Consider the following 26,680-nt stretch of genomic DNA (forward strand, 5'->3'; position numbering starts at 1 on the left):
TGGTGGTGGTGGTGGTGATAGTAACTGGGGACCCCGGAAGAATGGGACGGTGGGTGGGTCAGAGACTGCCTAGTTTACCTGACAGCTCACACTGGGTGGGGAGAAGACAGCTCAGCTCCAACCCTGGTGGATTAGAGAGATTAAAGTGAGAGGAGAGAGAGATGTCTGAGGGACCAGGACCAAGAGGTGAAAAACAGGCATCCTTGTGAAGGGGAGGCCTGGGGGTGGGTGGGGCCTGGGACCCAGGGATCCCTCTCCCTGGACCTTTCTAGAGAGTTTGGGGTGAGAAGGCAAAGGCTGGGGAAGAGGAGGTGAGTGTGTGTGAGTGTGTTGGTCCCTCTGTCTCTTCCTTGTCCCAACCCCTCCCCCTCACTTGCATTTCACCAGCTCCCAAGTCAGCCCTCTGGCTCCTAGCACCCCCACTATTGCGATGGGCACCCCCTCTCCTTACGGTGCTGCACAGTGACCTCTTCCAAGCCTTGCTGGGTAAGTAGCCCCAGTTTTCTGAGGGGCAGCAGTGACAAGGGCTGGCCTGTGCTTGCGAGGGCGATTACTGAACTTGGGGGCTGGTTGGGAACCTGGAAATCAGGGGTCAGTGTCCACCAGTGTTGACTGGAGGAGTTTCTCCTTTACCTGATGGGGATGGAGGTGAGGTGATGGCAGGGGTGGCCAGGGAGGCCTGGGGTGGGAGGGGTAACTCAAGCTCTGTTCCTGTGGCAGACATCCTGGACTATTATGAGGCTTCCATCTCAGAGAGTCAGGTAAGGGAGTTGGGGGGTGGGCTCTGAATTCCTGAGGGTGCAGCAGGGCTGGAGGGGTGAGCAAACTACTGCTAATAAGAACCTGAGACTTGAGGGTCCCCGGGGACGACCTCCTGAGTCAGAGGCGAGGGGAGTGCTCTCTTTCCAGTCCTGTAGTCCATTTGCTCTCCTGCTTCCCCCTCTTCTTTACCTGCCCCAGTTTCAGGCACTTAAGAGTCGAGGACACAATCACTTTTCAGGTTTCTTCCTATAAATCCTGAGGGAGCCCTAGGCCCCCAGGGATTCAATCCTGCCAGCCCCTCCCTCACTCCCTACCCCCTACCATGGCCTCTTTCCAGTATCTCAACCACCCTGGGTGCTCCCAGTCTTTGAGAGGCTGGGTAGGTGCTTCCTTCTCTGAAAAATAAACTCCCTCCTCACTGCCTCTCTGCTGTCCTCGCTGGTGGCTGGCCGGGACTCCATGTTTGCCTCAGGGCCTCTGGGCTCCTGTCTCCATCTCCTTTCCCATTATCCGGGTTCCTGCCAGCGCGGAAGGAGTTAACTCTACCGAGGCACCCCCCCCATTCTCGTTCTTCGCTCCCTCCCTCCCTCCCCCTGCTTCCTCTCTCCTCCTCTCTCCCCTTCCCTCCTCGGCTCCACGGCTCCCTCGGCCGCTGCCGCCTCCGACCCCCCCACCCTACTCCCCCGCCACGGCCCCTAGCCCCTGGCCGTTAGGCAAGACCTTCCCCTACCCCGGGGCTCCCCGACATCCAGTTCCCCTCCCCCACCTTAGCTCATGCCCCAGCCCCCGAACCCCGGGGCTGCCAGCCCCCGGTGCCCCCGCCCCTCCTGAGAATCGGGGTGTACTCCCTAAGCCCCCTCCCCTCCACTGGGGACCCCTTTTAGGGCCCCCTTCCCCTCCCTCCCACGCTCCCCTACCCTTCCCTTCTCCAACCCCCTCTTTCCCCTCTCACCCCTCCCCCCATCCTGGCCCCCCCTGCAAAAGTGGGGTGCGGAGGGGGGAGGGGTGAGAACCCACGGAGGGGAGGAACGAAATTCCGATGAAGTCAGAGCCCCTTACCCGCCGCCGCGGCCAGGCCCCCCAACATGGACTGTCTCTGTATAGTGACAACCAAGGTAAGCATGATAGGGGGGCCTGTAAACTGGGGGGAGGGTATGAGTTCGTGGGGAGGGGTTAGTTAGGCCTAATCTGCGGCTGGGGGCCCTGGAATGAGCATCAGCAGATGGGAGGGGGGGTCATAATTTAGTTTGGGGTTCACATCTGAGATAATGCTGGGTTTGGCCACAGGTGCCCCCTGGAGTGATCCCTTTGTACCTGTAGAGAAATGGAAAATTGGGGGGTATTCTGTGACTTGGGGATCTGGTGGATTGTGAGGTTTACCAATGATGTTGAGGGAGACTTATTTAAGGAGAAGCCTGGCTCACATGGGAGCCCTGCTTGGTGTATGTTAGAAGGTGGACTATGTGAGGGGGGGTTCCTCTTCCCTCCTGGGGGACAAGCTGGCTTCCAGTTGCCTTGTCCAATTTCAGGGGGCTCCTGGGTTGAAGGTAGAAGGTTACTGGTTGTGAGTACCTGACTGGTCTGGGGGTGTCAGCTGGCAGGGAAGGAGTGGGCCTTCAGATTATAAAAGAAGCATCTTATATGCATTTGGGGGTGCTCTTAATTCGAGGGGACTGTTAATTTCAGGGTCAGTCATATGGAATAGGGATAGTTGGGAGTTGTCAGGGAACTGGAACCTGACAGAATCACCTGAGGGATTGGACCAGGTGAGGTTAGGGTTGGGGTACTCCCTGGGGAGATAGGAGGCTGCAGCAGCTGAGGTTGCCAGCTTCTTTGGAAGAGGATGAGAGGCTTGGGGAGAGGGGATTTGAGGAGGGGTATCAGGTGCGTGGTGAAAATTTTTGGGGTGGCCCAGGCAGGTGTCCAGCATCCTCACTTCCTCCCACACTGTATCTACCCTGGTTGGGAAACAGGGAGACGAGCAGATGGAAGGGAATGTTCCTATTACCCCTGACCCTTGGGATCAAGGTGGGGGAGGACACCTGGATTTAAAATTACTGGGGTGAAAAGGTGTAGGAGGAGGGCCAGGCAGGCAGCAGTGAAGATCTGTACAAGGGTGTCCCTGTGAGCCTGCCAAGTGCAGAAACTCCGGGATGGGGAACACTGGCAAGCTTCTGGTGGGCTGCAGAATACCTGGGTCTTGGCTCTAAGACTCGGACTGGAAAGCTGGAAGCCTGGTGTGTGAAGGGAGGCTTGGGCGAGTGGCAGGCAGCTGGGGGTTGGGGGGTGGGACAGGAAGTGGGGGCCGGGGAGGCGGGGTCTGGGTGAGTCACAGGCTGGGGAGGGGGTTATATTTAGTGGGAACTGCAGATTCTCAGGGCAGGGAGCTGAGGACACACATGTTCCCTGCCACAAACTCACATACATGTATACACATGCATCTACACATGTGTTGTGCATGTGTAAGCATGGTTGGAGGAGACTGAAGGCTGAGGACCTTTAGGTCCAAGTCCCTACCCTCTCTTGAGGGCTACTTGCTAATCCTCCATTCTGTGGGCTTGGGCTTTCTCCCATATTCCTTCTTCTTCCCATGCAGTGGATTTTTGTGCCTCAGTTTCTCTGGCCTTCTCTCCTTTAAGGTCTGTCTGAGCCTCAGTTCCTCTTGACTCCTGCCCTTAGTCTGCCCCTTAGCCTTAGGCTTTCTGGCTATGGTCCCTTATGTGCAGGTGTACACAGAAAGCCAGTTGGAATGTGTGGGCTCTGCTTCCAACACGTGAACGCACATATGAGAGGGAGGGTGAGGGCCTTGTCTGCATTGGTAGCTATTCTGGGAGGGTGGGTTTATTCATCTCCCTTCAAGAATCCTGCTTCTTCGATGGAGCTCAGGGTTGAGCATCCCCGAAGGAAAGAGTCTTGCGCAGAGAGGATCATGCATTTTGGGGTTTTACAGAGGCGTGGAGACCCAGGCTTGCCACATTCCTTGGCCGGAAAACTTGTCAGTCTCGGATGGCGGGGACTCCAAGTCCCATAAGGCTTTGAGGCAGGAGAACCGTCAATGTTAGAGGGTTGCTGCCCCTCGGGCTGTTGGGAGTTGTGGTTCATCTCTATCCAGGGCAGCGGAGGGTTAGCTTTGGAAGAGCCAGCAGGGGGGGCACATGGCACTTGTCCCCCCCAGAATGCTGGGTGGGGTAGAGGGTGCTCATGCTTTGCGGTCGTTGAGCTTCCCAGATACATCTGATTCCTCCATCTTTCATCGCCTATATTTAGATTTCTGCCGCAGTAATTTAAGGAATATTTATTGAATGCCCACTATGTGCCAGGCCCTGTGCCTTGCGCTAACTCTGCCTTATAGCTATCACTTAATCTTACTCTGTGCCTCGCTCTCTGCCGGTGTCTCTGAGCATCTCTTTCTCCCACTCCGCCCCCGTCCCTCCCCCTACTCCCCGCGCTGCTGCCGCCGTTGCCATGGTAACCGGCGACGACTGAAGTTGCGTGGCGGACTTGAGGGCCGGGCGAGGGTGGCGGAGGGCGGAGCAGAACAAGTGGGGGAGGGAGGAAAGTGGGGAAAGACTGGGGGTATTTGGCTAGAGTCCCGGAGGCGAAGCGGTTAAACCCTCCGGGTGGTCCTTATTGGGCAAAGCTAAGGTGTCGGGGGCGGGGCAGTGTGGCCTACCGCCTCATTCATTGGTCGGCTGGGGCGTGGCGGAGGGGCAGTGTGGGCGAGGCCGGGGGAGCGAATGGGCGGGAAGTGGTCGCAGGCGTGGTCTCCTGTAGGCAGGTGGGCGGGGTCTGGCTTACTCTACCAAGGGAGGCGGGCAAACAACCTCAGAAAGGGGTGGGGCCTTAGGACTGGGTAAATGAGGGCGGGGCTGACCCGGCAGGGGCGTGGCGTGGTCCCATGTGCAAAGAGGAGACAGGGTTTGAGGGGCCTGTTGTCTAAGAAACTGCGGGGAGCAGGGGTCTTTGGAAAGGAGAATCCGGGGGTTGGGCGATCTGACGTTTCAGTTTTCCTAAGATGGAGGACTGTTAAGATTTCATCAGAGCACAACCTCCTACCTCAACGCTATGTTCCAGGGAGACGGTTGCTAGGCGACGGCAAAGTCCTTGATTGCTGTGTTGCCAGGCAACGGGGAAACGGAAAATGGAGGGAAAAAGGAAATGGGGGATGGGGGAGGGTCTTAATGGCCATAGCGCCCACTGGTGGAGAACTAGGGCCTGTGCATTTTCTTTTCTGTAAGGAATTTCCAGTTCAGCCCCTTCTGCCCTGGCTCCCTCTGAGGATACAAACATTCTATCCAGATATGAAACTAGGACCGTGGGGGTCATCGTGGGGGCGTACCTAACAGATTTCAGTCAACGGGAAGAGAGGGGGCATGTGTCAGGTTCTAGGGAAATCCCTCCTCTCTACCATTTGTAGGCATTTTAGAAAAGCCAGAGAAGCAGATTTTAGGAGATTGCTTGCTGGGCTTTAAGGGTTGAAAAGGTGGGAGTTCAATGGGAGAATATTTAGAAGAGATGCTTTCAGGTTCAGTTTGGGACAAAATGGAAGAGATCAGAGGCAGTCATTTTGGGGTCTTACGGGAGATTTGTGGGCCACTGGAAATTGCAGGTCAGATCTTATTTTGGTAAATATTTTTTTGAGACGTAGGTGTGGGGGAGATAGATATATTTGGGAGTAATCTTCCAACAAAGTTGAAATTCAGAATCATGGCGGGTGGGGGAGGGGAGGAATGTTGAGATGTAGGGGAGGGCAGCCAGAAAAGGGAATAATGTATACATTTAAAGAGTACCGAAAAGAAATAGAGAAATATCTCTTAATCTAAAAGTCTGGTAATAAACTGAAGAGGTTGCAACTGAATTCAGAAGGTCAACTTTAAGGTCCCTTAAGTATTCCCTGAAATGGGATCTGGTGGTACTGGGGCATGGTATGTTAGAAAAGTCATGAGTATCTCATTAGGTTCAAGGATTTGGAGAGGGGACCCCAAATGAATTTGAGGACTGGTTATTTGGATGTTTACATTAGAACAAGGGTAATAGCTGCACTAATTTCAAGGTTTCTGTTAGCACACTGGGGGAACAGATATAATTTTAAAAGGGATAATTTAAAGGGTAGATTAATTTGAGGGCACAACAGGATCTGTGGTCCTTCAACTCTTGGAAAACGTTGTCTGGCTATCCTGTGGGGCTATACTGATGGTTAGAATAGGAGGCGTCTTGACATCTGTGGGGATGTTGTCTACATTAACAGTCATTGGGGAGGTTGGGTGCAGGGGATTGTGGGAGGCAGTTTAGACCCCTTGGGGGTCCTTCTGCGGGAGAAGTGCTGCTTGCTTCCCTGCACCCTGAGAGTCCAGGGAGCTTTCGTAATAGGGGCTTGGTGATTTTAGGGGTGGGAGATTAGATAGCATAAGGGATCCCAGAGAACCAGAGCGATAAATTGGTAATTTTAGGAATATCTGTATTTGTGAATGAATAGGAGTATACTGTGCACGGTGGAGTTCACAGAGAAACAGCTGGAACCAGGGAAGTTGATGGCTAAGAGGGTCTCCCCGCACCCCTTCTCTCCCATCGTGACGCTCTCCCGCACTGCGCAGGCGCCGTCACCCCCCCACTCCGGCCGCAGCCTCCAGTTGCCGCGGCCGCCGCAGCCCCCGCCCCTCTGCCCCTCCCCCTCCCCAACCCCGGGACCCTTGCTCTCCCACCCATCCCCTCCCCTCAGTCCCCCTCCCCTTCTCCATGTCGGCTCGGAACAGATTCGCCTCCATGTGTCTCTGCGTGGTACGTGCCGCGGTACGGGCTCCGGCCCCGCTCCCCTCTTTCCGGACCCCCCAAATCTCGGGGTGCAAGCTTCAAGTGCTGTCGCTCTTCCTTCTGCTTGGCGGGGTCTCTGGGTGGCAGTGTCTCGCGGACAGGCGCAGTGGGTCGCCCCTCCTATGATCATTCACTTTCACTCACAACCCTCTATTCTGGGGGTGCAAGCCTCCGTTCCAGGTCATTCTCGCAACTGGGGCGGTGAAGAGGGGGCCAAAGGGAAAAGCAACAGCGACCCCAGGCCTTTGGCTTATCCTATGCCTGTACCTTAATAATATTACCTGTGCCTTAATATATTGGGGGTTCAGACTTGGTCCCAATTGCACTGGAGCTGTCGCTGGTCGCGGCCCTGAGCCCCAGTAGCGTAAAGAGGGGACCCTCCTTCCTAGCCTGCCTTGCGTTAGTAGTCCTTTAGTCTGGGATGAGAGGTGCTGACCTCAACTCCCACCTCCCAGTTTGTAGTTTCCTAATGACTCTCCCACCCCCACCTCTCCAGAGGTTTTTCCTTACTACATTTACTTAAAAATTTCCAGGGACTGAACATAGGCCCTAACTTTCAGCCACATTCTGGGAACTCTGGTATCCTTTCCTTGTTCCCCATCTCCCTGACTTTGTCACTAGATCAGGAGGAGCCTTTTTCTCAGTCCCAGACACCCCACCCCCCATGGGGGTAGGGAAGGGAGAGGTGTCTGCAGTCTCAGTGTGCTACAAATTTTCTTTCATCTCCTCTCTAGAATAAACAATGAAATGTCCCTTTCCACGCTTCCATTTTCATTGTGTGCATCCTGACATTTCTTCATCGGGATTCAGGAATTTTCTCTGTGAGGTGGGGCGAAGATGGAGGGGCTTTGGGCTCAAACCCTCCCTGCTGCGTCCCAAACTCCAAAAACTTGAAGCTGCAACCCTTGGCCCTGCCTCAGTTGTCATGCAGGGAATTGGGGGCTTTGTGAAGAGAGAAGAGAGCAATCTCCTTGTCTCCTTCTTCCCTCCCTGGCCCCTCCAGTTTTGGGGCTCTGTCCCTCAGCTCTTGCACTATCCAGGCTGAAGACCACCTTTTCAGAATGTGGCACAATAAGCTCTTTCAGTTCATCAAATTCTGTTACCCAAGAGGGCCCAGCTTGGAGGAGGATTATTTAATTTCTACCTCCCCTAATTTCCCTTTTCCACTTTTTGTGTTCTTGGTATGGAAACCTGGAGGGAGCTAGGAGTTTTTCCTCCAAGTCTGTCTCCAAGGCCAGAAAACAAAGTGTACCTTGATGAGCCCCTTTTCTTTCTTTAAAACTTTAAACATATCAAGGTGGGACTTCCCTGGTAGGGTCCAGTGGTTATGACTCCACACTTCTACTGCAGGGGGCATGGATTTGATCCCTGGTCAGGGAACTAAGATCCTGCATGCTTAATGGTGCAGCCTTAAAACAAAGTGTATCAAGGTGCTCCTTGATCTCAGCTTGTCTCTGTGTTCTGGATTGGAGACTCTTAATGGACCATTTTCCTCTTCCTATCCTCTTACTTTGTCCTTAACCATGGCCAAAGTGGACTACATCCTCAGCCTTGGTTCCTCATCCTCAGAATTTTCAGAATCATACTCTGTGTCTGGCATTGACCTTGATAAGCTTCCTCCAGTTTGATTTTGTAACTGTTGTCCTCCGAATGTTGGGGTCCTCTCAGCTTTTCAGATCCTTTTTTTGAGAGGGAAATCTTGCCTTCTCTTTTTACCCATGTGTACTGGGGAGCGTATTCTGTCTTCTGCAGTTTCTGAGAGAGCCCTACACATGGTAACCTCCCCTTCCTCCATAGAACCTGGCCTTGGGGAGGGTTTGCTTCTGTGAGGGGCAGAGGCGCTACCCTTCATTACTGTTTCCAGCTGCCCTCCTCTCTGGTCCCTCTGTTAATCTCATTTACTGGAGTCTGTATTAAGCTAGTAAGGGAGGCCCTTGAGATGGTATGCAGTGAGTTAGGAAGGGGAATCAGGGGTCAGGTTGGGTCTTTCACTCGTAAAGGCCAAACGGAGACCAGGAATTTACTCTGAGGTTCTACCCACTTCTGCAGTCACTGAACCTGGAAGCTGGCATCCATTCTTGCCCCCTTTCTGAGCCCTACCATCTCTGTTCCTCCCCCACCCTCCCCCTTCTTCTAGTATATCCGATTAGCTGGCTGGCCTCTGGGCATTTGTAGAGGTTGGGGAGTCCTGGGGCCCCCTTGCCGAAGACTTGGGAACCAGCAAGGCCAGCTGGACCGGTTTAACTTTGTCCTGCCAGGGGGGCTGATGCCAAGTACCTGCTAGTTGAAGGGCTTGACTGCGGTCCCTGCCCGGGGCGTGCAAAGTGCTGGGGAGTGATTTCTTCCTGGGGCAGAGGCTGCAGTAGGGAGACTGAGGCAAGGAGGCTGGAGCGGGGTGGGATGGAGTACCGAAAGGGAGAAGCAACTCGAAGGAGGGAGGTTACAACACGGGGAATGGGCTTAAGGTATAGATGAAGTGGGGGGAAGCTGATGAGGTAAGCAAAGATGCTGGGGATGGAGGTAGAGAAGGGGAGGGGTGCACGTGGCCGAGGGGCTGGAGCTCTGGGGAAGGGATGAAGAAACGGACTTAAGAGGAGGGGTGTACTGGGGAGAAGGCGGGGGTCCTAGGCTGGGAGTTGGAAGAGTTGCGGGGAGGGTGCGGATTTGGGAAGAGAGGAGAGGTGCCAAGGGCCTGGCGGGAGAGGGGGCTGTGGGGAGGGTGGAGAGAGGGGAGCCAATGGGCTGGAGGACAGGGAGGGGGAGGAGCTGGTCAGGCCCCAGGGCCTTCCGCACTGCACTGGCGGGGGAGCGGAGGCGCGGCCAGGGCGGCCCGCCTGGAGCCCGAGGCGCTGGGCCGGCCCCCGTGACGCCTCCGTCCCCGTCCCCAGAAATACCGCTACCAAGATGAAGACACGCCCCCTCTGGAGCACAGCCCGGCCCACCTCCCCAACCAGGTAAACGCCCCCGAGCTGGTGCACGTGGCGGAGAGGAACTTGTCCCACCTCGAGGCCGTCCAAGGGGTCGTGGGCCACGCCCACTTCTCCCCCATCAAGGTAGGAGACTCAGGCGGCCCCCTCCCCAGTGCAGCCCTCGGAGCCTCGGAGCTACAACTATCCCCAAGGCCCGGTAGGGCGAGAGCCGGAGGTGGGGGGTGGCTGGGACTGGAGGGCTGGGCTTGGGCTCCTGGGGCCAGGGGAGGGGGCATTGGGGGCGTTGGAAACACCTGGTTCCCAAAGAGGAGAAACAGGCTAGGCAAGTAGCAGAGGGTGTAGAGTTTACAGCCGTTGTGTGTGTGCGTGTGTGTCTGCGTGTGTGCGCGCACGTACATTGAGATGTGTGCGTTCCCCAGGATGCTCCCCGCGCCTGGGCCCTCTTCATTCCTTCACACACCCCCACCTCCGTTTCCATTTTCTGTGTCCAGAGCTCTGTTCAGAACTCCTGCTGCCCTCCTTTGCTCTTGGCCCTTCGCTGCCTCCTCCCCCCGCTTCCGGCCTCTGGGCCTGGCTCTCCAGCCTTTTCCATCTGCCTGGCCTGAGATTTCTGGTTGCCCGGCGTTTCTGCCTCTGTCCCCTGCCTCGGCCTTTGCACCCTCCTGTGCCCTCCCCTCCTCGCTGCCTTTCCCTCTCTGCTGGCTGGTGCTGGATGCTGTCTCTCTCTTCCTCCCACGCACTCTCCTTCTCCCTCTCCCCGATCCCCAGCTCAGGCTCTCTGGCCAGGATAAGTCCTCTGCCTGGGTCAGCCGGCTGCCTTTCTCCGTGTTAACCCCCTTCCCTACTCATCACTTCTGTCCTTTCCTCCTATGCCTTCTCTCTCTCCTCCTCTTAGATTCTACCTCCATGCAGATTTCTTTCTGTGCTCCCCCCCATTATTATTCACCACCACCTGTTTCCCCTTCTTTTCTGTGCCCACAGTATGTTTTCCCTTCTCCAGTCCTGGGGAGGCCCTGTTTTTGAGATCTTCCATTCTCCAGGCCACTTCCCATCTTCTTCCCCCTCAGTCTCCTCTTCTGGGGGTGTAGGCTGGGAGGAATGGAGTGTACCAGGCTGGCTGTGAGATTCAGAGGAACACTGGGGTCAGGGGTGAGATTCTAGGATCTTGTGGGATGTCCCGGGAAGGGGGAAGTTGTCGACGTTTCACCAAGAAGATGGAGAGGAGGTTCCTGAGTTCCTGAGCCTGGGAATGAGGAGGCAGAGGCTGGGCTGCAGTAGGTTCTGGGGTGAGAAGGAGGTGGTAGGAGAGTAGTTGGAGAGGGAAATAAAATTTTCCTGCAGGTAGAAAAGTGGAGAGACGAGAGGAAGCCTAGAGGTCCTAGGACAGGAGACAGGCAAGGATGAGATGTGGTATCAGGGAGGAGGTTGAGCTGATGGAGAGCAAGGAGAGGAAGAGATGGGTGCAGAGGATTCCTGTGGATGGCTGAGGGCTGCAAGGACTAAGGAAAGAAGACTAGAGATGCTTTTTTCCCTCAAGATGGGGCCATTCAGTCCCCAGGGAAGGGGAAGAGGAGCGAAAGTGGTCGTACAGAGGTAGGGAGACTTGGAATCTGTGTCCAGGAAGCAGAGGGAAGTGAGTGCTGGAGGCCCTGGGTGTAGGAGGGAGGACCCACAACAAGGCCTGAGCCGGGGGACAGGAGAAGCCTCAGTTTTCAGAGGGTTGAGAATGAAGGATTGTGTTTTGGGTATAGAATCTTGAGGGTCAGAGAATGAAGTAAGGGAGAGTGGTGGTGATCTCTCTGAGGAATCATAAGTTAGGATGGAGGATAAGAGCAGGACACTGATGCCGAATGGGCCTGGACAGGGGCACAGGGCGGGGAAGAGGATTGAGAATGGAGGCTTGGGTTGGAAGATATATCGTATGGGGTGGAGAGAGGGGTGTTTTATCTACAGCTACGCAGATGAGATGAGATGAAGGTAGTTGGGGATAAAAGATGGAGCCTGGGGCAGGAATGTCTAGGGTAAGGATGGGGATGGCAATTGAGCACAGGCTGTGGGACAGAGGAGGGACACGCAGATGGGATGTTGGCAGTCAGTGGCTATTGGCTGGACAGTAGCATTTGCTGAGATTTGAAGGGTCAGAGAATGGATTTAATATATTTATGGGTATGAAATCTATTACGGAGCTTGAAAATATGTAGTACTGAAATATCGCAGTAGGAGAGAAGAAAGACCCCTTGGGAAGGAGAGAGCGAGGAGTCTGGGGAATCCTTGATGAGTGCCTCGCGCTTGGTAGGCTCTAAATAAATATTTGTTTAAGGAGGAGACAGGTTGGGGACCCCGGAAGGAGGCTTTTGGCTGCCTTCCCCCATTGCTATGGAAACGTGGCTTCGGTTGCCCTGGCAACTGGGGAAGCCCCTAGGACCGGCCTAAAGCGGCCGTGCCCTAGAATCTAGAGACCCTGCTGTGTCGAGGCGACTGACGTCAGGGAACTGGACACACCCCACTTTAACCCTTTCCCGGATGAAATAGGCCGGGGTGGGGGTAAGAGTAATGAGAGACTAGGACCCGGATGTCTTTCACCACTCCCCTTTCCTGACGTTCTTTCCACTGCGTAGGGTGAGGGGCGTAAGGGAGGGAGGAAGGAAGGTTATTCAGGAGGCGCTGCGCCCTCAAACCTCTTCAGCCAGGACTTCTTTCGGCCGGGCTACCTGGGGCGGGGCGGGGCCCAGAGCAGGAGAGGCGGGGCTAGCGGACCAGATTCTGCCTTTGGGAATCCGGTCGCTCTTAGGCCACGCCCCATCTCCTCCTCCCGTTGTCCTGGCGACAGGCCTCCAGGAGGTGGGTCTCCCCAGGCTGGGCTTAGATACCGTTGCTTGGCAACAGGATCCCTAGAGGAAGGAGTAGATTGAATGGTGGGTGGGCGAGGAGGGTGGGGCCTGCATCTTGGGGAACCCCGGATTCCAGGGGCCCAGGGTTTAGGGCACATGTGTGTGAAAATGAGGGGCAAGTCTGAGGGAGGGTTATGAAAAGATCTGGGTGTTGATGGGTAGATAGGGACAGGGATGGGGTAGGACCTAATGGACTGGAGCCCTGTGGTATGTGTGTGTAGTACATAAGGCATGTAGCACTCTGTGGTGTTACATCCGGTGAGAAGCTCCCCCACCCCTAGCCGGCCCCCCCCACTCCCGGCTCTATACCATCTGCTGCTCCCCCATCTGGCTGTCTCTCTCTTCCTGCTTCTCAGACACCTCCTTCCACATACAGGGGGCCTGGGCTGGGCAGAGTTGGGGCCAGCACGTGTACCTGTGTGTTTGTAACGTGGATCAAGGCTGGGTCCTTCAGAGAGTTGAGGGAACAGAGCGGGCCAGGTTAAGAGGCTGAGAGGGTAGCCATGGTGGGGGGTCTCTTGGTTACGGGCTCCCTCTTGAGCCAAGGCTCAGGCAGCTTTTCATCTCCTTTTTTCCCTCACAGGCCAATTCTCCCCCTGTGATTGTCAACACAGATACCCTAGAAGCCCCGGGATATGTGAGTTGTTTAGATTTTGGGGCTTTTACAGAAGGGAGGAGGGAAGGCCAAGTCCCAGCAGCAGGGTAGGGTCAGGTGCTCAGGCAGGAAGTCTGTCTCATGGCTCTTGTGTTTCTGGCCCGTGCTGGAGTTGCAGGTGAACGGGACAGAGGGGGAAATGGAATACGAGGAGATCACATTGGAAAGGGTGAGCAGGCTCATGCAGCCCAGGTCCTCCCCCCTTGCCCCCTGTCTGTGCTTCTCTCTCTCCCCGTGTTTTCTCAGTGGCCAGCCTCTTAACCCTGTCCCTTCCTGCTCCGGTCACAGCTCCCCAACCCTCTCCCCTCCCCTCTCACCCAGTCTAGAATAGGCGGTGAGGGGAGCTGACCCTCTTCCCCTCCTTCTGCCCAGGGTAACTCAGGTCTGGGCTTCAGCATCGCAGGTGGCACTGATAACCCCCACATTGGCGATGACCCTTCCATCTTCATCACCAAGATCATTCCTGGTGGGGCTGCAGCCCAGGACGGCCGTCTCAGGTGGGGAGAGGAGACGGGTTAGGATGCTGGCTCCCTTGAAAGGGAGGACCAGGGCGGCAGGAAGCTCCTGGCTCAGGCCCACCTTGCTGCCCTCAGGGTCAACGATAGCATCTTGTTTGTCAATGAAGTGGACGTGCGGGAGGTGACCCACTCAGCAGCGGTGGAGGCCCTCAAAGAGGCAGGCTCTATTGTCCGCCTCTACGTCATGCGCCGGAAGCCCCCGGCTGAGAAGCTCATGGAGATCAAGCTCATCAAGGGGCCTAAAGGTAGCGACCCAATTAGGTTACCACCCCCCTCCCGCTATCCTCTGCCCCAGGGGACCTGGGGACCCACCTCTGCCCTCCCTCCGCCCAGGTCTTGGCTTCAGCATCGCTGGAGGTGTCGGGAACCAACATATCCCTGGAGATAACAGCATCTATGTGACCAAGATTATCGAAGGGGGTGCTGCCCACAAGGACGGGAGGTTACAGATCGGAGACAAGATCCTAGCGGTGAGTGGGGGCCCCCATCACTCTTCTAGCCCACACCTGGGTCTTGCCTGCTGGCCTGGTGCCTGCTCAGCCTTCCTGATGGGCTTGCCCTCAGCACCTCCATCTTGAGGTTGTTTCCGGTTCTGTCTGAGCTCTGCTTCCCTTGGCCCCAGGTCAACAGCGTGGGGCTGGAGGACGTCATGCATGAGGATGCCGTGGCAGCCCTGAAGAACACGTACGATGTGGTCTACCTAAAGGTGGCCAAGCCCAGCAATGCCTACCTGAGTGACAGCTATGCTCCCCCAGACATCACGACCTGTGAGAGCCCTCCAAACCCTGGAGCTCCCCATGCCCCCACCAGTCACCCCATGACATCCCCATTGACCCTGCCTCTTCAGATCCTTCCCCTGAACTGGCCACAACCTCTATCACTTCCTTTAGTTGGAGAATAGATGGAAAATTGGTCACCGTCAAAGAACTAGAAAAGATTGTCAATAGTCCCTCCCCCAGAAGGCACTAGATGGTTTTATGGCTAATTTTATCAAATCCTCATGGACTAGGTAATTCTTATGCTTTTTCTGAGCATAGGGAAAGATAAAACGTTTGATATTTCATTTTATAAGGGCATCTGAAAATGGTCACAAGGATAATATAAGAAAGTAGGGAGCTCCCTGGTGACCTAGTGGTTAGGATTCAGGGCTTTCATTGCTGTGGCCTGAATTCAGTCCCTGGTCAGGGAACTAAGATCCTGCAACCCCATGGTTCAGCCAAAAAAAAAAGAGGAAAGTATAGGTTAATTTTGCTTCTGAACAGAGATGTAAAAGTTTCTAATAACATAGTTGCAAAACAAACACAGTGGCATATTAAGGGAGTAACACTGTCACAGAGTCAGGTTCATTTCAGGGAATTAAAGGTGTTTCCATATTATGAAACCTCTAAGTATGAGTCATTGTATTTAAAAAGTTAAGGGAGGGAAGGACTTCTTTGGCAGTCCAGCAGTTAAGACTCCATGCTTCCACTCCAGGGGCCCCCAGTTCGATCCCTGATCCCTGGTCTTTGGTGAGCTAAGATCCCACCTGCCACGTGGCTTGGCAAAAAAAAAAAGGTAGAAAAAACAGTAAGTTCGTTTCACACAGATGTGGGAAAGGCATTTGATGAAATTCAACGTCGTATTCTGAAAGGGAAACTTAGTATACTAGAAACAGAGGAGTTTTCTTTAACATGATTGAAAAGTGTTATCAGAAATCAACAGTGAACACATTGTAATGATAAAATCCTATCTGTGTGTCCATTAAGTTAGGAACTAGGCAAGGAAGCCTCTTCCTGCTACTGTTAGTCCACATTGCTTTAGAGCAGGGTTTCTCAATGTTGGGGCTATTGACATTTTTGTACTTGACAATTCTTTGTTGTGGGGGGCATTGTTCTGTGCACTATAGTATGTTTAACAGCAGCCCTGGCCTCTACCAGATGTCAGTGGTACCCTTCCCCTCCAGTCAGAACAACCAAAAATGTCTTTCAGTTCAGTTCAGTTCAGTTGCTCAGTCGTGTCTGACTCTTTGCAACCCCATGAATCGCAGCACTCCAGGCCTCCCTGTCCATCACCAACTCCCGGAGTTCACTCAAACTCACGTCCATTGAGTCGGTGATGCCATCCAGCCATCTCATCCTCTGTCGTCCCCTTTTCCAAATGTCCCCTGGGGGTGAGGGGGGCTGCAAAATTACCCTGCTGCGAATCACTGCTGTAAAGATTTCAGGCAGGGCAGCAAGAGAGAAAAGAATAAATGTTACATTTCAGTGGGGAGAATCAGACTTATCCTTATTTGTAAATTATACTTATGTCCATCTAGATTAAAATCTAAGTAAATTAAATGAAAACCTTAAAAATAATAGGTAGGGTTAAGAATGTGGCTATATGTAAGATAAAAAGCATGAACTAGTTAGTGACTTCCCAGCAATAAGAAAATATAATGGGTAAAAAGATCCTTTTTGCTATAGGAAAAAAGCTATAAAATTTTTAGAGGACTTCCCTGGTGGCCCAGTGGTTAAGACTTCACCTTCCAATGCAGAGGGTATGAGTTCAATCCCTGGTCAGGGATCTATGATTCCATATGCTTCTCAGCCAAAAAAACAAAACATGAAGCAGAAGCAATATTGTAACAAATTCAATAAAGACTTTAAAAATGGTTCACATTAAAAACATCTCTAAAAAAATTCTTAGAAAGATAAGCTTGACCAGAGGGCAGATTTATATCAGTAAATGACCTGTGTCAGATTTATATCAGGTAAATGATCAAACTCTACTGAAGGGCATAAAAGAACACTAAAGAACTGGAAAGTCACAGCATGTTTCCTGATGCAAAAAACATAATATGCTAAAGATCTCAACCCTCTCCAAGTTTTTCTCTATAATTTTATGCAATCCTCATCAGAATGTTAATGTTCACCACCCCCCACCCCCAACTGGAAAATTACATTTGGGAGAAGAGCTAAGAAATTTTTGGAAAAGAATAATGAGATGTGACTACTTCATCCAAATCTGAAATCATACTGTAAGACCATATTAAAATCACATGGCCTTGTTTCTAGACACTATAACCTATCAGAGGGAACCTTGGCTCCTTGGAGAAAGGGCCAGATCTAAGACTTGAGCAAGGAATGTGTAAGATGAACTTGTAACATCTTTCATATTAGCAAAACTCTTTGTGACCCCATGGACTGTGGCCCATCGGGCTCCTCTGTCCGTGGAAGTCTCCAGGCTAAACTGGAGTGGGTTGCCACGCCCTACTCCGGGGGATCTTCCTGACCCAGGGATCAGACCCAGGTCTCCTGTATTGTAGGTGCATTCTTTACCATCTGAACCACCAAGTTTTCACTTGAGAACTTTCCCATTTTCTAGCAAAAGCATTAAAAGAACAAGTTATCTTTTAAACCTTTAAAAAAAGAAGAAAGCAAGGAAGATATTCAAGGGTTGTGTCAAAAGCAGGAGCCAAGTTGAAACTGGCCATTCAACCAAAACTCAGTAAATATTTAAAAATCTACAGGATTATAAGGATACTTCAAAACAACTAGGTACCTTTGGAAGATGCTAGGGAACTTGTACATTCTGAATACTGGCAAGCAAAGGGTAAGAGTCAAGCATTTATTCTCTTTTCCTATGCATATTGCACCATAGAATGACCAGTGGTTGACCGGGGAACATTCTTTTTTACAGACAAATTCTGACTAATAAATGTTCCTTCCTCAAAAAAAAAAAAAAAAGAAATATACATGGGCACTATTTGCCATCCTCAGTGAACTGTGAAGTCCAGGCAGTGATGGTCAGTGGCTGCTAAAACTCTTAGGTGAGAGGCTAATGGCGAGCTTTATAATGAATGGATCAGGCTGACAACACCCCAACCTACGGATTTGTATCTCAAAAAACTCAACCTGACATCGCGTCATGTCGTGATGCAGAAAGTACGCAGCAGCATCTAGGAAATACTTCTGTCAAAAATTGAACTTGAGTCTCTATACAGGTGACCACTTGACAGGAGGTGCAGGGCAGGGATGTAAGCAGTGATCTACTTGTTAGGGTTTCCCACTGTTTCCTAAAAGAAGGTGGGAAATTCTGCTAGACAAATGACCTAGTTTTCTCACCAAGTGAATGACCAGGAAGTGGGGGAAACAGGGAGAGGAATTTTATAGATGATATGAGAGATGGTTCAACTGAACTAAAAGCCCCAAAGCCTGGTATTAATATTCCCCTTGGCTCCATACCCCTGGCATACCTAGGTCATGTACCCTTCAGATCCACTCGCCCCTAGGAGAACCCACCCCTACCATGACCTTTGAATTCCTGCTCCCTGACATTGCTGTGACCAGATGTTCCCTTACACCCCAGCCTTGTTTCTCTGGCATAGTGACATGCCCTTCCCCTGAGCCTGGTTCTGCTGCTTTCCTCGGGAGGAGGTGGAGTAGTGGGCGTTGTCTCCCTCCATGCATTTTCCATTGCATCCGTCCTTCCGCCCATGTCTTCCCTCAGCTTATTCCCAGCACCTGGACAATGAGATCAGTCACAGCAGCTACCTGGGCACTGACTACCCTACTGCCATGACCCCCACCTCCCCTCGGCGCTACTCCCCTGTAGCCAAGGACCTGCTGGGGGAGGAAGACGTCCCCCGAGAACCGAGGCGGATTGTGATCCACCGGGGCTCCACGGGCCTGGGCTTCAACATCGTGGGTGGCGAGGACGGTGAAGGCATCTTCATCTCCTTCATCCTGGCCGGCGGCCCCGCGGACCTCAGTGGAGAGCTGCGGAAGGGGGACCAGATCCTCTCGGTAAGGGAAGGCCAGCCCCTGCCCGGACCACCTCCTCCCCTCCAGCCAGGGCTCATGTAGGCTGGAGCCCGGCCCCCATCTCCAGTGACTCAAGCTCTCCCCGCTCTCTCTAGGTCAATGGGGTTGACCTCCGCAATGCCAGCCACGAGCAGGCTGCCATTGCCCTGAAGAACGCGGGTCAGACAGTCACGATCATCGCTCAGTATAAACCCGAAGGTACTGGGCCTGAGACACGGGTTCAATCCCTGGGTCAGGAAGATTCCCCTGGAGAAGGAAATGGCTACCCATTCCAGGATTCTTGCCTGGGAAATCCCATGGACAGAGGAGCCTGGCGGGCTACAGTCCATGAGTTTGCAAAGAGTTAGACACGTCTGAGTAACTAAACAGGAATAACCAAGCCTGAAGCTCCACCTCTCAGATGGTGCTCAGAACTCTGTCTCCTGGCTTCTGCAGAGTTTGGGGGAGGGGGAGGGGAGAGGCTGACAGTAGGGAGGGGCCAGAGCTCAGGAACCTTCTTGTCCTTCCTCAGAGTACAGCCGGTTCGAGGCCAAGATCCACGACCTTCGGGAACAGCTCATGAACAGCAGCCTGGGTTCAGGGACTGCCTCCTTGCGGAGCAACCCCAAAAGGGGTTTCTATATCAGGTCGGATGCTTCCTGGCTGGGCCCCTCTTCATTTCATGGCCCCTCATCCCCCAGCCAGCTCTCCCTCCTCAGTCTTGCCTGGCTCTTGTCCTACCTCCCACTCCAGGGCTGGAGATGCATAGGTTAGCATTGAGAAACACTCCATAGCGACTAGAAAACAGCCTCAGCCTCAGTGATCCCTACTGCTTTCTAGCCCCTAGTCACCCTGGCACCTCCCCCAGGACCCCCAGCTGCCACACAGTCTGGTAACTCAAAGGTTAATGCCTGGCAGAGCAGGGAGCCTCTCAACTTTTGGAATATCGCCCAGCCCCATGGGATAACACATTCCAGGGGAAGTGGACCACCGCTCTCTCCAAGCTGACCCTGTCTCCCAGGTGGCATTTTGCTACCTTCTTAGGGCTCCTTCTCCCACTGGCTCCTCTTTCTTGTCTGCCCAGGTGTAGGCGCTTTGTCCGAGCTTCTTCCCCTCCCTCCCTCTGGGCTCCCAGTCTGCTCACATGGCCTCCCCTTCTGCTCGCTCTGCCAGTGTCTCTCAGAGCAGTCAGCCCAGGCCTGACCTCTTCCCCATGGTCCAGACCTGCAGCTCCAGCCATCTGCTTTCTGGACACATCCCTGGGGTTGTCCCACAGGTGTTCATACTCAGCATGCCCCAGAGCTAGCTCACCTCTTCTCCCGTGCACTCGTGCTCTCTGTCCTGCCCAGTCGGTGTCTCTCTTCCTGAATGGTACCGCTGTCTGCCGAGACACCTGGCTCAAAGTGGAGCCTCGCTCGGCCCTTCTCTCTTTGCCGGGTCCAGTTGGCTCCCAGGGCTGGTCAGTTCTGACTCCCAGATGATGCTGATGATCCTGGAGTCCCTTCCCATCTTTCTAGCCCTGGTGCTTTGCTTGGCATCTCTGGTGTCTCTGCAGTTACTCCTTCCCTTGTCCTGACCCTGGAGTTGTCACTTACAGGTTGTCACTTAAGGCTGCTCTACTGCTGAGGGTAGCCGGACTTGGGTCCATGTTACCCTGTGACTGTGACGTGCATGCATGTGGCAGCTGCTTTCTTAGGAGGGTGCTGTTCTCGATCTTACTCTCAAAATCGCCCCCGATCCATAGGCTGTCTGATCCCCGACACATCGAGGATTGAATGGCTGTTCATAGTTGTAGAGCTTTAGGTTCCCACACAGTTCTGGGGTTCATCAGAATCCACAGCATCTCTGGGAAAGCCACCAGTGGCCATGCGGGTCTGTAGACCCTTAGGCAGAACCTCTGGGCTGGGTCTCGGGGGCCTTGGCCCTCACCAGACTGACTGGAGGCTACCTGCCCTCCAGGGCCCTGTTTGACTATGACAAGACCAAGGACTGCGGCTTCCTGAGCCAGGCCCTGAGCTTCCGCTTCGGGGATGTGCTTCATGTCATTGACGCCAGCGATGAGGAGTGGTGGCAGGCACGGCGGGTCCACTCCGACAGCGAGACTGATGACATCGGCTTTATCCCCAGCAAGCGGCGGTGAGCCTTCTTGCCCCTGAAGCTCCCAAGAGCCCCAGGGTGGGCAGCCAGCAGGGAGGGTGTGGGTCCACCCCCAACTTCTCGGGGATCTGTCTGCTGACCCTTTGCGGGCACCACGACTCACATGAGCCCTTGGGACAAACACTGCATTTAGGAGCGTGGGGCCAGGGGCTGCTGGGAGACGGAGTTCTCAGCTGCCCTGGGGGTAGGGGCAAGAGGGCCCCTCACTGGGCATTTCTCTACCACCATCCCTCCATGTATTCCTCAGGGTTGAGCGACGGGAGTGGTCACGGTTAAAGGCCAAGGTAAGTGGAGAAGGCCGGGAGCTCTGGTGCAAGAGCGGAGGTGGGCAGGGGGGTGGAGCTCGAGGGTCTGGACTCCTGACCAACTGCATGGCCTGCTCTGTCTCCCTAGGATTGGGGCTCCAGCTCTGGATCACAGGGTAGGTTGAGTCAGTTTGGGAAGACCTGCGGGGAGAGGGGCCCTGGGCTTCTCTTGAGTCCTCGGGAACGCCGGTGGGGGCCCTGTATCCCCTGCCTCCAAGGCACTTGCAGATGCCCTGCCTCCTGTTAGGTCGAGAAGACTCGGTTCTGAGCTATGAGACGGTGACACAGATGGAAGGTGAGCCCTGGCAGCGCGCCCTGGCCCAGCCCCCTGCCCCGGCTCTGCCCCTCCCCTCTGCCTGACCCCGATCTCTGCCCCTGCCTGACCCCCACGCTCTCCTCAGTGCACTATGCTCGCCCCATCATTATCCTCGGGCCCACCAAGGACCGCGCCAACGATGATCTCCTCTCCGAGTTCCCCGACAAGTTCGGATCCTGTGTTCCCCGTGAGTGCAGGGCCTTGGGGGGCGGTGGGGGGTGGGGCCCAAGGGGTCACAGGCAGAGTCACTTCCGAACACAGGGGTTCTCAGACAAGGGTGCTGCTCAGCCACCCTCACGCCCACCGGGACCGTCCCAGGCCGGGGACTTGGACGACCCAGAGGTGCTGGGGGAGGCAGCTCCACCCCTCTCTCCTGGCCTTGGTCTCCCCAGCAGCCCCCTTCCCTGGAGGACCAGCTGGGCTCTCTTGGGGGGTCGCCGTAGGCAGGGTTGAAGCTGGAGGGATGGTGGTTAGATCTTTGGTGGGTGGGGTGACTTCCTGGCAGATACGACGCGGCCCAAGCGGGAGTATGAGATAGATGGCCGGGATTACCACTTTGTGTCATCCCGGGAGAAAATGGAGAAGGACATTCAGGCCCACAAGTTCATCGAGGCCGGCCAGTACAATAGCCACCTGTATGGAACCAGCGTCCAGTCCGTGCGAGAGGTGGCAGAGCAGGTAGGAGCCGCGGCCTGTCCTCCTCCTCCTTCCCCCCATGGCCTTCCTCAGCTCTCTAACTCTCTTTCTCTCTCTGTCTCTCTCCCTGCTGGGTCTCCACTCCACTCCTCCACCTCCTCCTCCTCTTGGGCAACTCTGTCTGACTGCCTGCTCTCTGGTGCCCTGCTCCCCCACCTCTCCTCCCTTGGTCCCTGACCCCAAACTCCATGCTGCCATCTGTCCCCTCTTCCCTCTCCTTGCCCCGTTTCACCTCTCTTCCTGTGGCCTTGCCCTTGGTGGCTTGGCCCCCCACAACTTGGGCCCTCCCTCCTGCCGGCTTCCCTTTGGCCCTCTCCCCTCTCCCCTCGCCTTTTCTGGGGTCTCCACTTGCCTCTCCCACTCCTCTGCCCTCACCTTCTCCCTGCTGCCGCCACCCTGCCCTCTTTCCTCCACGGCCCCTTTCTCCATCTGCCTCTCCTCCCTCCCATCTGTCTCTCCTTGTTCCTTCCATCTGTCTGTCCTCTGTCTGTCCTCCGTGCCCTCCCCTCTATCCTACTTCCTTTCTCCTTCCTTTTCTTGCCCCACCTGCCTGGCTCCGCCCCCTTGGCCTTGCTCTGCGTCATCTTTTGGATCCCCTCCCTGCCTGTCCTCCCTGTTCCCTCCATCCTCCCTCCTGTGCGGGCCCCTCCCTTGCTCTCCGTCTGTCCCTCTCCTTTTTTCACTCTGTCTGTCTATACTCTTCCTGCCTCCACTCTCTTTGCCCATGCGTCTTTTGACATCCATCTCATTTCCCTTTTGGCCAATCTCGTGTCCTCCACTTTTCCACGTCCTGTGTGTGGGTCCTGTCCTGCCACCTCTGTCTGTCCTTCCCCACCACCTGCTGGTCCCCCTCCACCCACCCTGCCTGCCCTCAGGGGAAGCACTGCATCCTCGATGTCTCGGCCAATGCCGTGCGGCGGCTGCAGGCGGCCCACCTGCACCCTATCGCCATCTTCATCCGCCCCCGCTCCCTGGAGAATGTTCTGTGAGTATGGTCTCAGGGGGTTTCCCCTCGGCTCTCCCACACCAAGCCCCGAGCCTTAGATGGCCTCTGTGTTGAGCTCTTCCCTCAGAACCCTGGACAGCAGCTCCAGCAGCCTTTGAAGGGAATTGGAGTTAGAACCCAGAGGGCCCAGGGAAGCCCAGGCCTCCTCCCTCCTCTTCTGCCCTGGGCTAGGCGGGACTACAACTCCCAGCAACCCCTGGGGCACACACCTGCTAGGCATTGGGGCTCTTGGGAGTTAGAGTCAATCCCTTCACTGGGCTGCTGGCTGGAAGGATGAGGTTCTGGAGAGGTCCCTGAAGTGGCCACACCTGGCTGGGGTGGGTCATGGGGAGGGGGCTCATCTGTGGCCCCAGAGGATATTGGGAATTGTATTTTTTGCTTCATGCTCTAAACAAGAAAATAGTGGGGACATCCTTGGTGGTCAAGTGACTAAGATTCTGTACTTTCCCTGGTCAGGAAACTAGATCCCACATGCCTCATCTAAGACCTGGTGCAGTCAAATAAATATTTTTTTAAAAAGTAAAAAAAGAAAATAGTGGTTGCAACTTAACATCCCTGGACAGAGGAGATCAAGGCAGGGCAGGACCTACCCTCAGGTCTGTGTCTCTCTCACTCTCCACAGAGAGATTAATAAGCGGATCACAGAGGAGCAAGCCCGCAAAGCCTTCGACAGAGCCACCAAGCTGGAGCAGGAATTCACAGAGTGCTTCTCAGGTGAGGCTGTGGCTAGCCCGTGGCCAGCACAGGAGGTGCCTTTGGCACAGATTCAAAAGCGGGGCCCCCACAGGGTGGGTGGTTTAGAAGGAGGTATCCCCTTTGGGTGGGTGCATCCCATGGCTCATGGACTGGAGAATTAGGAGAAGGTGCCCTTTGCCCTGGGCCTGACTCCCTGCCCCCGCCCCCAGCCATCGTGGAGGGCGACAGCTTTGAGGAGATCTACCACAAGGTGAAGCGAGTCATCGAGGACCTCTCAGGCCCCTACATCTGGGTCCCTGCCCGAGAGAGACTCTGATTCCTGCCCTGGCTTGGCCTGGACTCGCCCTGCCTCCACCGCCCGGGCCCTTGGTCTGGACTGAATTGCCCAAGCCCTTCCAACCCCCAGCCTCCCTCCCACCCCTTCTTATTTATTTCCTTTCTAACTGGATCCAGCCCATTGGAGGGGGGACACTCCTCTGCATGTATCCCTGCACCCCAGAACTGGGCTGCGGAACCCCAGGAACCTGGGGTCTGAGGGGGAGCCCCGGGCTCCTGATCCCGAGCCCTGGTTCCTTAGGACCCCTTGCTCCTGCCCCTGCCCGCCCCCAACGCACACACAGACCCACTGGGGGGCCACCTGCTCTCCCCCATCTCCTCCCACACACTTTCCGAAAGTCAGGGCCCCCCTCCAGGAGCACCCATTGCAGGGCTGCAGGCCTCCGCGCTCCCCCCGAGGCAGGGTCTGGGGTCACTCCTGACCCCATCATAACTCCCCAGGTCCCTTGATTTCTCATTTTTTTTCCATTTTTTTCTTCTCAAAGGTGGTTTTGGGGGGATTAGTGGGGGGATTCCACCATGGGCCCCCTGCCTTCCACATGCCCCCTACCTTTTTTCTTTGCTGGTCTGCATGAGTGGAAGGTCTAACTGTGGCTTTTTTTTTTTTTTCTGGGATTTTTTTTCTTTTTTTTTTTTTCCTTTTTTCTTTTGGGAACGGGGAGGGATGGGTCTAGGGAGTGGGAATGTTGGGGGGGAGGGTAGGGGGGGGCAGGGTTGGGGATCGGGTGTCTGGGAGCCAGGGGAAGACTGGAAATGCTGCCGCCTTCTGCAATTTATTTATTTTTTCTTTCGAGAGAGTGAAAGGAAGAGACGGATACTTGAAACCCAGTGTGTGGCCTGGTTATTTGGGACCCGGGTGAGGAGGGAGACCCGGGTGGGAGTATAGGGATGGGTCTGGTAAAGTCAGATCCTTCTCCCCCCACACCCATCACCTCCCCCGAGACACAACAGAATGGCCTGAAGGGGGCCTTGGAGGAATCTGCAGATCAAGGCTCCAGCAAAGAATGGGCCTGGGGTGGGGGCGGAGCTGGAGTTCCATCCTAGGTCCCTGAGAGAGCCAGGAAGAGGAGCTGCAAACGTAGCCCAGCCCTGACCCCTCTTCTGAGCCGTCTCAGCCTTGTCGGGCAGCCTAGAGTCTGCTGTCAGTCTCTAAAGAAAAACAGAAGACAGTTCATTCATGTTCATGGAGCTCTGTGGACAGAGCTGGGCTCTGGCAATGACCTTCACAGAAGTGTGCCCATAAGAAATGCTGCATAATTATTCATTGGATTTCTTTTTTTTTTTTAATTTGATTTCTCTATGTCTGCCCCCTCTCTGTAGGAGATATTTGAAGCAATTTTGCAGATAATAAGGGTGGGGAAATAGAATGTGATACCAAAGATAAAAATAGAAACAGATGTGTTAGCTATGAGGATGAATATGATTTCTGAACTTCCTGGTACACAAGGCAAAAAGGGAAATGCTGCTGCTGCTAAGTCGCTTCAGTCGTGTCCGACTCTGTGCGACCCCATAGACGGCGGCCCACCAGGCTCCCCCGTCCCTGGAATTCTCCAGGCAAGAACACTGGAGTGGGTTGCCATTTCCTTCTCCAATGCATGAAAGGGAAAAGTGAAAGTGAAGTCGCTCAGTCGTGTCCAACTCTTCGAGACCCCATGGTCTGCAGCCTACCAGGCTCCTCCGTCCATGGGATTTTCCAGGGAAGAGTACTGGAGTGGGGTGCCATTGCCTTCTCCAAAAGGGGGAAATGGTCCATTATATATATGTATATGTGCATATGTGTATGTATGTGGGCTTCCCTCTTGGTGCAGATGGTAAAGACTGCCTGCAATGCAGGAGATCCTGGTTTGATCCCTGGGTCAGGGAAGATCCTCTGGAAAAGGTAATAGCAACCCACTCCAATATTCTTGCCTGGAGAATCCCATGGACTGAGGAGCTGGCAGACTACAGTCCATGGGGTCCCAACGAGTTGGACATGACTAAGCGACTAAGAATGCATACATGCATATATGTATATGCATACATATAAAATATATTACGAAGGAGAAAATGTGGTTCTTTCAGGGAGTCAGATGTTCCTGGCTTTCGGTCCTAACTGAAACTTCTCAGGTGCTCTGTTGGATACTGTTCCCAGCTTCCCTTCTGCCACAGTTCATATGCTTGACAGGCTCCTCTTACTCCAGCCTCAACTACAGCATAAATGAGCCATTGCTGGCACCTCTGGGGGGATCCCACCTACCCATCTCTCTCTCATTCAGGGACCCCAGAAAGGAAGGCTGAGGTGGGGTGGTTAAGTCCTGAACTGTGCAAAAGGGCAGTTTTTGTAGCCATCCCTGACAAAGTTAAGAGTTGGATGGAAAAGACTAACCCTCAGGGGCAGTGTGCAGGTGATGGGGGTGAGGAGGTAGGTATGGAAGGGGGTTGGGAGGGTGGGGGGCTGCCCTAGCTTGACTGGATCCAAGGCTAGAGGCACAGGTCCCCAGAGGTGTGACCCTTAAACCAAGGGTCCTCTCTGGACTGCCCCATGGTTTTCTGAGCAGCACTGGATCCAGCAGAGGCCAGTCCTGGAGGCCGGGCCCAGCCGTCTGCCTTTCAAGAAACTTCCTAGGTGATTCTGAGGTCTTGCTTGGATGGAAAGCACCACTTTTCCCAATAACGCTTCTTTTAGCATGGTTCTGTGCAGGAGCAAATGGTTTGAGGCTGTGCTCACATTCTCTACCCTTGGGCCGGAAGGGAGAAAGCTGTGAGCCGAGGAAGGTGTATGCAGGTAATGCATCTGTATCTAAGGGGTTAAGGAGAATTCACCAAGAAGGGGTAAAACCCCCTACTTGTGCATGCGTT

At 54.4% G+C, this 26,680-nt stretch overlaps 1 protein-coding gene across 1 annotated transcript; it reads left to right on the forward strand.

Annotated features, from left to right (window-relative positions):
• Nucleotides 1-1,789: 1,789 nt before the first annotated feature.
• Nucleotides 1,790-24,390, forward strand: DLG4 (discs large MAGUK scaffold protein 4). Its single transcript, XM_055576716.1, has 20 exons — nucleotides 1,790-1,877; nucleotides 9,462-9,527; nucleotides 12,978-13,031; nucleotides 13,168-13,218; nucleotides 13,422-13,546; nucleotides 13,643-13,812; nucleotides 13,901-14,037; nucleotides 14,190-14,334; nucleotides 18,038-18,333; nucleotides 18,447-18,549; nucleotides 18,863-18,977; nucleotides 20,290-20,466; nucleotides 20,735-20,771; nucleotides 20,881-20,908; nucleotides 21,040-21,087; nucleotides 21,194-21,295; nucleotides 21,614-21,786; nucleotides 22,680-22,789; nucleotides 23,433-23,524; nucleotides 23,716-24,390. Exons 1-20 carry the CDS (start codon nucleotides 1,848-1,850, stop codon nucleotides 23,820-23,822), a joined length of 2,166 nt encoding a protein of 721 aa, XP_055432691.1. The 5' UTR covers nucleotides 1,790-1,847; the 3' UTR covers nucleotides 23,823-24,390.
• The last annotated feature ends 2,290 nt before the right edge of the window (nucleotides 24,391-26,680 follow it).

The sequence above is a fragment of the Bubalus kerabau genome, chromosome 4, assembly GCF_029407905.1.
Source record: "Bubalus kerabau isolate K-KA32 ecotype Philippines breed swamp buffalo chromosome 4, PCC_UOA_SB_1v2, whole genome shotgun sequence".
Classification (NCBI taxonomy): domain Eukaryota; kingdom Metazoa; phylum Chordata; class Mammalia; order Artiodactyla; family Bovidae; genus Bubalus; species Bubalus kerabau.